Source organism: Dermacentor albipictus, chromosome 3 (genome assembly GCF_038994185.2).
Source record: "Dermacentor albipictus isolate Rhodes 1998 colony chromosome 3, USDA_Dalb.pri_finalv2, whole genome shotgun sequence".
In the NCBI taxonomy this organism is placed as follows: domain Eukaryota; kingdom Metazoa; phylum Arthropoda; class Arachnida; order Ixodida; family Ixodidae; genus Dermacentor; species Dermacentor albipictus.
Window position 1 is genome coordinate 163,907,840 of NC_091823.1, and position 15,915 is coordinate 163,923,754.

The 15,915-nt window shown below is 43.3% G+C and overlaps 1 protein-coding gene across 1 annotated transcript in view; it reads left to right on the top strand.

Moving 5' to 3' along the window:
* The window catches only part of LOC135905203 (uncharacterized), a 47,204-nt gene extending 33,675 nt beyond the window's left edge, over nucleotides 1-13,529 (top strand). Inside the window, exons 3-5 of the mRNA XM_065436222.2 lie at nucleotides 4,162-4,298; nucleotides 7,156-7,248; nucleotides 13,255-13,529. Of these exons, the coding sequence (XP_065292294.1) occupies nucleotides 4,162-4,298; nucleotides 7,156-7,248; nucleotides 13,255-13,481 (457 nt within the window). The 3' untranslated portion in view covers nucleotides 13,482-13,529. The remainder of the gene's footprint in view (nucleotides 1-4,161; nucleotides 4,299-7,155; nucleotides 7,249-13,254) is intronic.
* Nucleotides 13,530-15,915: the final 2,386 nt, after the last annotated feature.

Consider the following 15,915-nt stretch of genomic DNA (forward strand, 5'->3'; position numbering starts at 1 on the left):
CACTAAGAAAGCCACCCCGAACTGCTGCCTACGCTATACTGAGAAGCAGTGGAGAAGACTAGTTGGTAGTAACAGATCTTCTCTCCCATTCCCACACCAGGACCCTCTCTTCGCCTTTGCGCCCGCTGAAATTTGGTTGGGCCACCAGCCAGTTATTCCGTCTGCAACGGTGTCGTTTGTGCTTCCTGATTAGCTGTCGTCCTGGTGGGTTGTGACCTGTGTAATTGGCTACCGACAGGAGGGAGGGTTAACACAGATGTGTTATAATGACGGTGAGGAGAGAAAACAAGCTGCTCTGGGCCATTGAAACGAGGCTCATCCAGGCGTTCGTAGCTAAACTCTTGACCTTTTTCTGTTTTTTCTATTCAACGATGTAAATAAGTTTTGTACAAGTGCCCGTAAACCTGTTGGGTTTCAATTTCTCAACTTCCGAGCTTCTGATTTCTTCTGAGTCTTCTATCCGAAGCCTCCGCCACGCTATCACAGGGAGCCGGGTTCGAGAGAAAACCTACCGCCGCAACAACTGGGGATCAGTGATGACGTATGAAGGTACAAGCGACAACTGTCGATCAGCGAGAGAGCAGGTGTCTCGAGACATCTATCACGTGCGGGCGAGCACTCTCATTTTCCTTTGATGTAAAGCAGCTTCTAAAAAAGGGTTAGGTTTTAGAACTGGCAGATAGCTTTGCTGAAGGCCTAGGAGTTAGGTACCTTGGAATTGTTGTTTTGGAAGTAGCCGGCACTTTAAAAGCATCAGGGACTTGCAGAGGCTGCAGAAGCCCGACCTATTGCTTTTGTGTGAGGAATTGGGGATTGATGCAAAGGGTTTGGCATGAAAACCATGATCAGATAGGCAATAAATGAATTCAGGGCCGGTGATGAGAAGCTCAGTGAATCATGCAGTATCACGGAACAAAAAATGAAGAGCCGCTCAGACAGCAGCAAGAGCGGCAAAGGGAGAAAGAAAAACGGCAACAAGAGCGAGAAAGGGCGAAAAAAGGCAGGAGGATGTGGCAGAAAGGCTACAGCGCGAGGCTGAGATCCGCGAGTTGAAACTTAAGTTGAGTACTAGGTCGGGCAATTGTCCCCAGCAAGCGATACCTCTTCTCAACAAGGAGACGAGTTCAAAATGTGTAGGTACATGTGGCCATATGCAGTATCACGACATATTGGTTTGAATCTTCCATATTTTGAACGAACCTGCGAGAAACTGTCGCTTGTGTGAGACACATGGTCTCAGAGGCTACTGACGGCTCTGTCCTGCAAGGCAGCAGAGGTTGTTGCGCTGCTGAGCCAGGAGAACGCGGATAGCTACGAGAAGGTCAAGGCTTGCCTTCTGACAAAGCACAGACTTAGCGCAGAAGAGCTTAGATAAATATTTTGGGGCTCGAAGAAGTCGATGGACGAGAGCTATCCTGGCTTTCTGTACAATTTATGAGTAAACTTAACAGAATGGCTAAAAAGCACTGAGTCTTACCGTCAGATGCACGCTGTAGCGGAGAGGATTACGTAACTACGTTACAGAAGTTTTACAGCTTTGTCCCAGAGCAGAAAAGTAATTGTTTATAGAAGCGGGGCGACGTACGTTCTGGGACGAATGCGGCCTTACTCGTCAGGGAGTAAGCGTCACACCGAAAGCTTAGGAGCAGCCTAGGAGTTGATAGGGCCTACAATTCGAAAACAAATGCGAATAACCTTTCTGTGAAGCACCCTTCAAGCCCTCAAGTTGAGAGAGAGGAAAGGGCCTCTTCAGGTCAAAATGAAAAAAATTAAATAGAGTGAATCGAGTTAAAACCTGACCAACGCACAAAAGGCAGAACCCGCTTTGGAGACTAGGAAACCCCTCACTTGGGTCAAATGCAATGAGCCGGGTCACATAGCAGTAAACTGCCCAAAGGAAAGGGCTGTGTTTTCGTTTGTCATTGAATGCGAACATTAAGTTGTTGGAGGCCTACACGCATGACCTGGTAGTAAAGGGGAAACAGCGCAGAGCACTGCGCCATGCGGCGCACAATGAATGTAATCCATCCATCGCATGTCCCCCATCCAACTACTCCGGTAAACGTGCATGGATCCACCAGGTGGCGGGAGAATAGAGCGTGTGCTTGCCAATCGCGATAGTGGTCTTGGATGGTCCTGTCCGTAGGCTAACAACCGAAGCTGGCGTTTTAGGAAAGCTCTCTAAATGCTATCCTTACTTGTTCTCAAGCGGATCAGCTATGTCATTGCTGGCAATTACCGCTCACGGAGTGAGCCAGCAGATACGCGTCATTCGTGATACCAACAGGCAGTTATCAACCGACAGTGATGAGCTTCGAACGCCGAAAGTGCTTCCTTTTTGTTTTTCACGCTTCATAGTTATGGTTCTAAAGGGTTCTGAAGCCTTTGCCATGCACTGCTTAGATCATATCGCAGTCTTTTCTGATTCATGGGGCGAACAATTTGGTGGATCTTAGAGCGGTGCTTAGCCGTTTTCGTGAAGGCGGGACCCCATAAAAACTGAGAAGTGTTGTCCTGCGAAGGCGACTGTGGACTGCCTTAGTCACCACATAGGTCAAGGTTTTAGGAAAGCTATTAAAGTTAAGATATCAGTGATAGCAGATAACCCTTGACAGAAACTAAGACGATCATTTGGTATTTTTGATGCTCACTGGGTATTATATTCATTACATCTATAATTATTCAAATTTGCAAGCTACCTGACTGATGCTCTCCGCGGGACAGAATCGACAAATATAGTCTGGGATGCAAAGAATGAAGCTACCTTCTTAAGCCAGAAGGTGTATGGACTAGCCTTCCGTTATTGCGAGCTCCCGACTTTGACCTAGAATTCGCTGGTCCAGTGTGATGCGAGTGATGAAGGACTAGGTGCCATTTCCTGCCAGAGAGATGACGATGGTTACGAACATACCGTGCTGTATTTGAGCAGAAAACTGCGGTCTCGTAAGATGGCATACTGCGCGTCGAAAAAAAAGTGCTTGTATTGTGTAGGCCATTCGCAGATTTCAGTGCGATATACCGGAGGCGCAAAATTCACCGTAGCGATGGACGACTGTCCCCTGGCCATGTTAAAAACCGCGAGATCAAAGAACAGTCGCTTCCTGAGGCAGAACTTCATTTTTCAGCAGTACCATTTTGACATCAAGTAAAAGAAGGGCAAAATGAATGAAAACGCGGACGTTGCTTGGCTGTGCTCGTCTCTCTTTCTCCTCCTCCCTTCTGGCAAGGTAAAAATCGCCGCTAAGCTGCGTGCGATGTTACGTTGGGCCCTCGAGTGCAAAGCTTTCGTTTCCGAGCGCCGTTACCTAACGCGCCCTATATCAACTAACTTCTATGCAAAGGGACTAAAGAAAGTGGTGCAGCTGTACGAAAAATACTCAAAAGTTCACAGTAACTATGTAAAAAAGTGAGGTAGGTTTTTACTAACCTAAAACCGCCAATAAATATAGTTACGGACGAACATATATTTTTAGGTCGAAATGGCCTTTGCATTCTGAATAAGCGTCGTATATTATCTATTATATTAAGCATTAACACAGTACTTTAAGTACTTCTCGCACGGCGGTTTAAGCAATCAGGAGTCGTGCGAAAACTGCCAGAGTGCATGACGCAAGTTCCAGCGCCGCTTGCCTGTTGCGTGTTTGTCAAAAATGCATAGCCTCATGTAGTCTGTGTAGCTATCGTGGGACATACGATGCAGAAGAATTGTGTGTTTGTCCCTAACCACGCTGTCTCCCTGAATCCCACAAAACCGAACATATTGGTAGCATTTTATAGGATTTAGATATGTTGGGAGTCGGATTGGTATATGGTAAAGCGAATTCTTGTTAACTATACGCCCAATAAGGTATGCGCAAGTTCTCAAAACTCCTGTGTCCAGCCTCCTAATTCAATAGGTCATAAAGTTTCTTCTAGGAAAGAACGTAAAAAGATACACATCAAGTCGTATTCTTACGTTAATATAGAGTTAATTTTGCTGAAGGAAAATAAATGGCTTCTTCGCGAGAGAAGGACCAATATTCATCTGAAATGCCACATCTAGCGGTTGTGACAGCTCGATATTTTCTTCTTGTTTAACTATTTCGAGGCAAGCACTGGGTGTATCGACGATTATCGACTCAATTCTAGTTAAGTAAGGTACATGTGCCCTTTATTTTGCAGGGCCAGAGCACTAATTAATATGACATTTTATAAAGGAAACGGAGAGTTCGACGACTACAGCGATGAAGACACATCAATGACGTCAGCTCGTAGTGAGCAGCAGAAATACACCCGCATGAGTTCGACCATAAACAAGGGTAAGTGTGTGTCTGAATAGCTATGATTCTCAGTCCCCCCCCCCCTCCCATAATATTTAACAAGTATTTGCATAGTGGCAAAATGGACGAGTAAATTCGCAAGTTGGAAGAAGGTGAAATAGTCCCAACTATAAGAATTTTCTTCAAAAGCCGGAACGCTAATATACAACGTACCATTTTGAACAATATGTAACAACACAGAACATGGGCGCAGAACTTGCAACCTATAGTGCACTTCCAAACAAGTAGTGCGTTTGCATGTCTGCATGAAATCAGCAAGGTACGTGCTACTATGACTTCTATTCTTTCTCTTTCTCAATACGAACATCGAACATTTGTAACTATTTTACAAAAAAAACACACCCTGTTGAGTCCCTCATAGATGGCATAGAATAGCAATGTGGTGGTTTGGCTTGTTATAACGTAATGGCGAATTACAGCGCAGATACCCACAACCCGCCGTGGTTTCTCAGTGGCTATGGTGTTCAGCTGCTGACCACGAGGTCACGGGATCGAATCCCGGCCACGGCGGCCGCTTTTCGATGGAGGCGAAATGCGGATACACCCGTGTACTTAGATTTAATATAATAGAATTTTTTTTGGAAAGATGAGAGGTCGATCTGAGCTAGTGCGCTCTAGTCTGCTACTCTGCACTGGAAAAGAGGGAAGGGAAGTGAAAGTACTGGGATGGATGATGATGCTGATAAGAAAAGTGGTGAGTGCTTATGCACATGAGACAGTTGCCTTGCTAGAGCCGCTCGTCGAGCTTTGTGTCCTGCAGAAACTTCAACAACACTTTAGTTGCACGTATTGAAATTGCAGTGCCAGACCATGGACTGAGGATAGCTTCTTTCGACAGTGGTTGCCTGCCAACGCTGGCTAGGAAACTTTCTAACGTCCTTCGCTCCAGCATATATGCTGGGCAGTCGCACTGTATGTGTTGCAGTGTTTCAGGCGTCTAGCAGTGTTCACCATCAGGGCTGTTCGATTGGCCGATGAGGTGTGCGCAGGGACGGCTGCAAGCAACGCCGAGCCGAATCCTGTGTAGCAATAATGTTGTGCTCCGTGTAAGCTTCGGGGCAAACAGAGTATCTATCTATATATATATATATATATATATATATTTATATATATATATATATATATTTATATATATATGGGCGTTGGTAAAGTTCTTGCAACCTGCTCCACCTCCGTCGCGTGTCGGCCCGGTGTGCACTATATTCCGGATCCGGCCACGCATTCCTGTCCATGCGCCGTCATACAGACGTCAGCCGGCCAGGGCACGCCCCCGGGGAATGCATACGGGGATGCCTACGGGGGCTATAGGTACACAGCTTTGCTGTAAAATGTAACATTTCATAATGTATGCAGCCCATATGTATGCAGCCTAAACAGCCTCAGTGGTATTGCGTCCTCATATTAATGTTGCGGCCGCAAGAATTTTTTTTGCACAGATACGATTTTTTGTAGAGACACGATTTTGGCACAGGCTGTTGGGTTTTAAAATACTTGAACAAAAGTTGCCCGGTATCTGTGCAGACGCTGGCTAACCCTGACATTGGCGCTGTGTAAATGTGCTGCCAACACAAAAACCTGGTTCCAAGTCAGACCCGTACAAGTACAGGCCAGTAGAACTAACCTGTACTTGCTGTAAGATTTAGGAACACGTAATTAAGAAGCCAGTGTCGCTAACGTCAAACAGAACGATCTTCTGTTGCAGTCACGAGCAGGGGATCAGGTGTGGTTTCTCATGCACAATCTAACTAGCAGAAATAACACATGACATCGCTAAGGAGGTCGATAGTAACGGTCAAACTGATGCTATGTTTTATACTTCTCCAAAGCCTTTGGGGTTGTTGCTCAAATTCATTTATTTACAGAACCTCTTGCTTACGGTATCCATAAAAATCCGTATCCTGAATTTTATGTCATCCTAATATTAGTAAACAAACCGTGACTGTGAGTTCCTGCACCTCCAAGAAATTGACAGTTTTCTTTTGGCGTTCCGCAAGGACGTTTTCGTAGCTATATTGTTTTCGATTGACATATATGACATCCAATGCTGTGTTCACCTAAAAGGTGCATGCGCGATTGTTGCAGATGATTGCGTCATATATGGATCAATAAATAACTGTCGAGAAGAACTGCAATTTGTCGCAAAGCTCAAGCTAAATGTCACTACTGAGAAGAAAACTGCCTGAAACAGCACCCCATGTCAAATTCAAAGCTTACATGTCTTTTACAGGACCCATCTGAAAATACATTGATATATCTTGAAGCCCGTATTTTGAAATATCTAAGTGATAATTTAGAACAAAGAAAACAATTAGCACTCCGCTTAATGTGTTCAGAACACTCACGGAGGACCAGCGCTAGCCATTTAGGCTAAACCAAAGCCACACGTCCATCCGAGAGCTTTAACAACGTTGAAATTGATGCATGGATTCTATTATGGACACTTGAAAATAAATCACTCTCTTTACCGATACCACCTTATATGTAGCCGTCGCCTTTTTTTTACTGAATATTTTGTTAATATTATTACAGACATTAACCTTGGTATGCAATATCCTAATATTGTCCCACACACCAGTTTATGTTTCTATTTTATACTTACTCAAGTATAGTTATTCGCGATGGTGCTGGCATTTGGTTGTACTCTATGTGTCCTTGGTGTTCGCTCTTGCTTGGGCCCAACCACAGCCTACTGTTGTATAAAAAAAAGAAACTCTCTCTCTCTCCATGAACCGTTACAAATGTCTCTTCTGGGTTCCTATTAACTATGACCGCGGCTGCACATAACGAAACGTGCGAAGTCTCCTTTACTCATTACGTTGTACGTTTTTGTGCGCAGCTACCCCTGGCTTTTCTCTGCCAGCACCAAAGTGGACCTTCTTGTACTCAACTAAAAAGTGTTTCGTTGTAAAAGTACCAGGCACCTTTATAAGTAAGTACAGAAGGTACCGGTCTAATTCTTAAAGTTTCTGCTCACGGTAAATGCTCGTGCAATATAAGGATCGTTATGGGCGCTTTCGCGTGACATTTCGGATTTCTCGCATGCAAAAGACCCTCTGTGATAGCACTCCAAATCTGTCAGCCGTGTTCTTTTTTTTCTACGCGTACACCACGTTGTGTGGCAAAGTGAATGTAGGTGCACTGTTAAGGAGATCACGTAATGTCTGAGCAGCAGTTTATTTTCTCCTATGGGAAGTATTTAAACGTCAAGCTTTGTGCGAGATGACATAATAAAAATGTCGTTGCGTCGTCTATATACCGCGTGTCGCATGTATCCTGAGATAAACTTTAAAAACATGCATATGTCATGTAGCTGCACAGAACCAAGTTAATGTCGTTTGCCGTCACTTGAAGATACTCAGACCATTTTTTTGCATTTCGCCTAACTCCATAATTAGTCCAGGTGATAAGGATAAGATGACCTGGTACAGAACAGTTGCAGTGCCTTCATGATATAAAGGTTGATAATTTCTAGGTTTGTGGAGTTTTTAACATTCCATATAAGTGCTGCAGATAACACAATTCTAGTCCTTGAGGTGGGTTGGTGCCAGTTTGGAGATATGCACAATCAAACTTGCCATAATATGCACTGTTTTCCTTTTTAACAAAAGAACCTTTTATGTGTTGCAGCAGAGAGGGAAGTCGAACGCTCATGTTTTTCGTTCCACATTTTAAAAAACAATATTTCGAAACTGGTATCATTCTGGAAGTTCATTTAAAGTGGATACCAGCTAGCTACCAGATGCAGAATCACCAGCTACAATTAGCAAATTCCTATACGTACCTTAATGTGAATAATTAGAAAGTTCTTTAATAAATTTTGTTAATTAGTTCAATATGTCTTGAATTCTCGTGCGAGTAGTGTCCGCCTCTTCAAATTATCCAAATCAAGGACAAGAATTATGCTATCTTCAAGAAGTGATCTTTTAAAATTCCATGGAAACTTAAAAAATATAGCCCTGTATAGAATGACAATGCAAGCCACAAAATTAAAGCTGTCGCAGTTGGTGAAAAATTATGTACTGGGGGAACTGCAGAATTGGTTCAGACCAGGAACACGCTTAGAGTACAATATGTTTGTACTAACTGAATGCATAGAGATTTGAGTAGCTCAGAATTTACCTTTATGGGCAGCATCTCCGGATTATAAGGGAGCCTAAGACAACACAGACGCGGAAGTGTGCAGGATTATTCTCAAGCACGGAGGCGTAGAAGATGATTACGTGGCGCTACTAAGGCAGATATATAGAGACAACGAAGTTCTAATTATATGGCAAGGTCCAAAATCTAATGCAATGTTGTAAGTTCGCCATTGACAAGAGGAAGAATGTCCGCTGTCTCTAAGGCTCACGCTTTCTGTTAAGGGCATAGTACTATGGCTGGTAAACAGTATTTTAGGGTTTGATGGACAAATGGTGCGACGGAACATTCCCGGACTGATGTATGCGGACGACATAGTGCTACTAGCGGACAATGCAAACTATTTAGAGATACTTGTCAATATGTGTGGCACCGCTGCGACAAATTGAGGGCTTAGTTTAGCATAGAGAAATCGGTAACTATGAGAACTAGTGAAGAGATGAGTAATTACGTGGTGTCAATTAAACAGCAAGTCATATTCACTGAGAAGCAATGTAAGTACCTCGGTGTATACATAAACGAAGGAAAGATTCACCCCTGCACCCGCCAAGATAATGTGAAAATAAAGGGTAAGCGGAATGACCCATAACTAAACATAGATCACTGTGGGGCCACAATAAAAACGAGGCGGTGCGTGGGATCTGGAAAGGAGTAAAGGGGCCAGCGCTGACGTTTGCACATGCAGTTGTGTGCTTAAAATTTGATATTTTCTCTGGATAGGAACTTAACTAAAGATTCGGACGCCTGTTCGCATTGGGAAGCCACTGTAAAACCACAAATGAGGGAGTACAGGGCGGCGTGGATTGAGCTTTTCTTGAAGTAAGAGAAGCGTAGAGCAAAATTAGGCTTGAAGAAAGGCTGAACAGCATGAATCAAAATAAATGGCAGCTAAGGGGCATAAGCACTTGTAACTGAAAAGCGTACACACAGAATGAAAGAAGTGGTCAAGAAAGTTGGCAACTAAGTACAGTGTGATTGAAAGTGTAAATAGGCAATTAGGAGTCACCAAACAGACAGCGCAAGTAACAGATATGTTGAATTAGATACAATGAATGGAAACAAAAACGACCACAGAAACGTACAAGAATGACAAGAAACTAATTAGAAAGTAATATCTCTAGGATAACACAAAGGGCTGTGCCTTGCTATTTGAAGCTCCTTCTGGTTGCGTAAGGGCAAGAACATAACGGAGCAAATATTTGCAACAAGATGAAACTTCTATATGCTGCAGCAATAATTCGGAGACCACTGAACACATCATGATTAAATTCGAAGGGATTCACTCAGCGAACTTGAGAATACTGGTTAGCCGGGCTTCTTGGTAGGAACACGTACATCAGCGAACAGCGCAACAATGGGCCAAGGAAAAAGGGCACACATCACGCAAAGTGAAACATGTAGGTAACGTGCACCTTCCATAATCGCTTTAATTTTATATGGACGCAAACATCAGCCTCAACTGGTCGACAGCCAAGATAAGCAAGTGACGTTGAGAGTATTGGTGAAAAAGAAAGCAGGGAACAGATTCACATGACTGAATATGTCACAGGGATAGATAGCAGGACAAGGTAGACTAGAAATTATGTGAAGAAAAGAAAGCATTAGGGAGAGGTATACCAAAATGCTAGAGTGAAAGGCCGCTATAGCATACCTGACTAACTCAAGCAGAGTGGGTGGCTCTTTGTCACCGCTCCGTTTCAATCCGGATGTCAATAAACCATCATCACCGATAAGCAGGTTGTTTGAACGAGGTATTGAGGCAGCAAGACTCCTCATCGGACGATGCGCGCTGACTGGTGTCATGTACACAGCATGGACTGCAACCGTGCTCCTCTCTCACGCTTACCTCTCGACACGCTATACCATCTAATGGCGACTGACATCAATGAAACACTTTCGCTTTAATATTTTTAAGGCTACGCACCGCTTGTGTCTACTTGGCGCATCCATACTGGGGATCGCTTATAGCATATGCATTTTTTTAGATTTCTGTAAAACCTTTGATTCCGTTAAACATAATGTTCTGCGTAACACTTAGGCTCATGGAATTCGCGGTGCAGCTGAAGCACTCATACAAGATTACTTGACGAGCAGAGTGCAGTTTACAAAGCTACACGATTTGTGCTCTGACGTTGGTACAATAAAGCATGGCATACCCGAAGAGTCTATTCTGAGACCCCTACTCTTCTCTGTACATATTCATCATTTTGTAAATATTCCTTTAACATCTGCGATAATAGCATATGCTAGTGACGCTAATGTTTTTTGCTATTTCTCATCTCAAATTACTTGAACAACGTTCTAATACATGGGCTTAAGTAATTAGTAGTTCAGTTATCTCTGAACAAAATCAAGTTAAACGTTAAAAGAAAACATTTGTGGTTTACTATGCGAAAAATAGAGCCGGTAATCATAATGTAAAGTTATTTTGCGATGGAACAGAACTTCTGCGAGCACAATCACGCAGCTCTTTTCTACTGTAGTTTAGCAGAGATTTAACCTATGTTGAAATGCTGGTACCTCATTCGAATGGTGCGATAAATGACTTAAACTCAGTGGCTATGGTGCTAGGCTGCTGAGCACAAGGTCGCGGGATCGAATCTCGGCCACGGCGGCCGCATTTCGATGGGAACGAAATGCGAAAACACCCGTGTACTTAGATTTAGGTGCACGTGAAAGAACCCCAGGTGGTCCAAATTTTTGGAGTCCTCCACTACGGCATGCCTCCTAATCAGAAAGTGGTTTTGGCAGAAAAACCCCATGATTTTAAATCGCTTGAAGAATTTCCTTTCTCCAGCTTTCAAAAAATAACGACACTTTCCATTTGACCATTCTTATGTCCATAACTGTAACCTAGTATAGGCAACATGTAACAATACAGATTCCGATCGCCTGGTTGCGATGCACAAGACAATTCCATATATTCTCTGGAAACGCCTGACCATGGGAGTTACCGTTTCGCGACTTTTCACATCTTGCCTTTTCAGAACTTTAGAGACTGCGTTTTCAGTCTGCATATACCACACAGCTAAGCAAGCCTGCACATATTTTATTCGTACCTTCCTCGGTCATAATATTCAGCATAACCTAGCTACGTGTTACTTAATTCATTTCGGTACGACCTCCAACAACATGTCGGTCACCAACAACATATCGAACTCATTCAATTGATTACGAGATAGATTTATGCAATAGTAATCCGCTCTTACTAAACGTGACTCAAGCGTATAGAAAAGTTTCCCACATGAAGAAAACTACGGCTAGATACAGACCCATGTTGAACAACCAGTGCTCTTAGTCCTCTTGTGAAGCGTGAAATAGAATCATATACGTACTTTCTCGTGTGGTCACGTTACCTGCTGAAGTCTTGCATGAGTATTTTTCGCCTTATTTTATTACGTGACATAGTCTATTATCTTGTTTATAATACTGATCAGTATATTTATTTTGTTCCTATGGATCTTTCTTTTAATCTTAATTGCGCGAAATCAGATTCCCTGTTTTTGTTTCTGCATGTCATCCTAATGCACGGCATCTTATCTATCTTTCGTCTAGTTTATTATCTCTTGGAAATGACATTTTACGTAATATATTATGTTTCTTATTGCATTGGTTGTTATGTTTTACTGTTTCTTAGCCACTAATTGCATTATCCGAGATGTTGACCATTGTCAGAAGGCATGCAGTGCTTGCCTCCTTTGCCACATTTTGCGAGAATATCGTGAACATGAGTGAATAAACTGACGTCGAAAAATATCATAAATTTTCGGTATTAAACGTGACTTGCAGAACAGATCCCTGCGTTCTTTAAATGTTGAATGAACCAATTAAAAGCAGCACATTTTTTACTTGTCACGTCGTTATTTTATCTCTCATCGCGCTCCTGCTCATTAGCCACTGTTAATATAAAAATGTGCGTTATTATTGGCACTGGATTTTGTGCCACCCTACCTAATGAAATGATCTCCTCAACAAAATTGGAGATCGCAGGGAGAGTCCTTCGTCCTGCAGCGGACACGAATAGGCTGATGATGTTGAGGATATATTGTTCTGCAGACCATCCTACCTTATGAATATAAGGGAGGTTCCTAAAATTTCTAATATATTCATGAAGGAACCAAGATTAGGCGACGAGGATCTGGTGGGAGTGCAATCTGAGCCCGAACTCACGTTAACGCGTAGCGCGATTTGTTCACTTGTTATCCGCCAGTCAGCTTGCGCTAGTGTGTTCACTCATGTAGCAAATTTAGTTTCACCAACGAGCGGCGGCAGGCCATTTCGTTCCAAGTCGTGCAGCCTTCTTCGACTGCATTGAAATATTCTGTGTCATTTCAATAGAGCGTCATAGGCTGGAACATTGTCACCGTACAGCACCGACAGCTAAACATAAGCTTGCTTTCCAGTGTGTCTCTTAAAGTGCGGAAACGGGATAACTTCTCGGGCTTCAACCCAGTTTCATGATGAACGCTATATTTTTGTTTTGACGACGAAGGTTCATTTTGCAGAAATATATAGAAGACAATTTTTATATTCTTTTGGAACTTGAGAGACGCACGCTCATTTTGATTTCTATCCTCTACGGTTGTTTAAAATGTACGATCCCGAGAATACGAACTTTACGATACTTCCGGTATTATTGGAACGATAACAATTTTCTGCTAGCTGTGTAATCAAGCGTGCAATATCTTAAGAAATAATTCTGCCGTTGTAAGGCCGACAATTAATCGGAAGAGTGAGGCCAAAATTTTAATGGTATGAAGTATGGTGTTCACAAAAAGGGCAAAATTTTTGTGCGCAGATGACTGCAATGGTTCCCAGAACGCACCCTCTGACAGCAACAGCCTTCGTAGAAGCGACCTTTCCTCCCACACGTGGGACTGCGCAAAGCCTCGTTGTGAACTTTGGGCGCGCCCGGACCATAGACAAGGGGAGCTGAGAAATTCTTACTGCTGTGAACAATTCTTCAACAGTGCTTGTTCCACTTCGACTATAGTGCGAGTATACGACGATAAGTGCCACCACTAAAAAGAGGTGCCACATTGTTAATAAATAAAGTTTATAATGAATCTCCTGCACCTTTGTGCAAAGTATTCATTCAAACGTTCATGCAAGCTTGCGGCTCTGAAGAGCATTATTGTTCTTATGAAACCTGAGGCAAAAATATTTCTTCCATAACATGAAAAAAAATGGGTTAATGTATATGTTCATTATGAAAATTTAGTGGCGCCCACTTGGTTGGGCATAGAAGATCGCATACGCAATGATCAACATTTAGTTTACAGTTTATATATTTCAGGTAAGCTTAAGTGGCGAAGCGACTGCTCCGCATTGTTTGTGCTTTTTGTGTTTCGTCTCCGGATCAAGATGAAATTCCCTTCTTTGGGGTGAACAGCGCAAGCAATAGGACATACGAGACATCATCTGGATCACACTCACTGTGACAATTCACTTAAGTGAAGTTTTCCGTGATGTTTTGACTGACGATTGTTGGCGGTGTTGTCGCGGCGAATGTTTAAGTTCATCAGTGTTTAATGGAATGCTAGCGCGGTGAGTTGATGGTAAACGTCACGTGCGTGCCCCTCCTGTGTTTGTCTACATGATACACAGAACACACAGCGAGACGTGCTTGCTTGACATGTTTTCGTACGCCATTGCTGATCGCCTCCGCGAAGGTTAGCACTGTCATTGCCTGATACGACTTAAGGCATCGTAGAAAAATTTTTGAATATAAATTAAAGTATGGCGCTTTACGTGGCAAGCCCACTATCTCAATATGAAGCACGCAGAAGTGGGGACTTCGTTTTAATTTACTCGCTTGGTATTAAAGTATACGTAGAAAGTGTAAGTATAATAAACTATAAAATACGTACAAAGTAATAAAGGGCACCTGACCGGATTACATGTCCGTTTTTCCATTTCGCCTTGGTACTAATGCGGCTGCTACAATCGGGATCGAACCTGCGAGCTCGAGTATAGCCACTGCCGCAAAATTAACACGGCGGGCGCAGAAGTTTGATTTGATGGGCGGCCACTTCCCTAGTGTCATGTAGACGCTGCTGTGCTTTAACGCAGCTTTGCGTCCGTATGCCCCACGTCAGTTGGCCGCTTGGCAAATTCGCGCATCGATTATTTTTCACATATACCATAATAGTAGCGTAACCTACCTCAAATTTCAGTTATCTGCTTCCTCTGCAACATCTCTGTGTCTAGTAGCAGCGTTTCTTTGTGGTCTTGTCTCTCTACACTACTCACCTCCCCGCATGCATGTGAGCAGCGAGCAAAAAGTGGCATGCCTGTTATTCACTGCTATTCGCTCACACTTTGGAGTATCAGCTGCAAATATAGATATCACCGAAGCAGCGCCGCATGGAAGAGCATGTTTGCTGGACTGCCCGAGCATACGACAAAACCACATTCCAACTTCATGAGAGCATGCTTTTCTTAAGCTCCAAAACTAATACAGCTTATTAGTTTGGTAATTTTTATTCTAGCCGAAAGAGCCGTAACAGCTTTTACGCTTAATGGCTTTTTGAGGTGGCGTTGTCCAATTGAAGAAGCAGTTGACTAGTTGGGCTCTTAGCCATGAGATGCCGGTCACCGTACACGCTGTGGTAATAATGCTAAGTAAGAAGACGCAAGCGAGGCAGTGTCATGGAACATGGTGCCACACTTTGAGGCATGCTTGTCTTGAAGCAGGAGTAGCCTGCTTCAAGATGTAGGAGTAGCATTCTCACATTGTGAATTACTAATTACAGGCAAATCGTTCAGCGGACCGTTTTTGTGCCAACCATTCTTTGCCTCATAACAGGCACTTTGGGGTAGGCACGTTCTTGTGTCACCTCGCCTTGCTTTGGGAGTTTTTAACGAAACAAATTAACGTGTCCTGTGGTGTGATCCAGACATGTGCAGCCCAGCCCGGATAATCTACCTATTAGGAGAAAAAACATACACGCCTTTCTCATTAGCAGTTCAAACTAACTCTATGCAATGATCACCAAATCGCATAGAAAACATGTGCACTAAAAACGGAATTCGCGAATATTTGTCAAGCTTACCACTGAGCACAAGGTCGCGGGATCGTATGCCGGCCACGGCGGCCGCATTTCGATGGGGGCGAAAGGCGAAAACACCCGTGTACTTAGATTTAGGTGCACGTTAAAGGACCCCAGGTGGTCAAAATTTCCGGAGTCCTCCACTACGGCGTGCCTCATAATCAGAAAGTGGTTTTGGCACGTAAAACTCCATAATTTTTTTAAGCTTACCACTGTCTTTCTCGTGGGCAACGTTGCTTAGCAATAAGTTGCTGATAAAAGTCAAAGAGTGCCAGTTTTCTCAGTCCGTGCATATGGGCACATTACGCTGCATACAGTGTGAATATTACACCGCCTTCGCTATCTACCCATATTTTTACTGGCCTTTCTTCAAGCACATAGTGCCTTTAGATGCTGTTAAAGCGAAA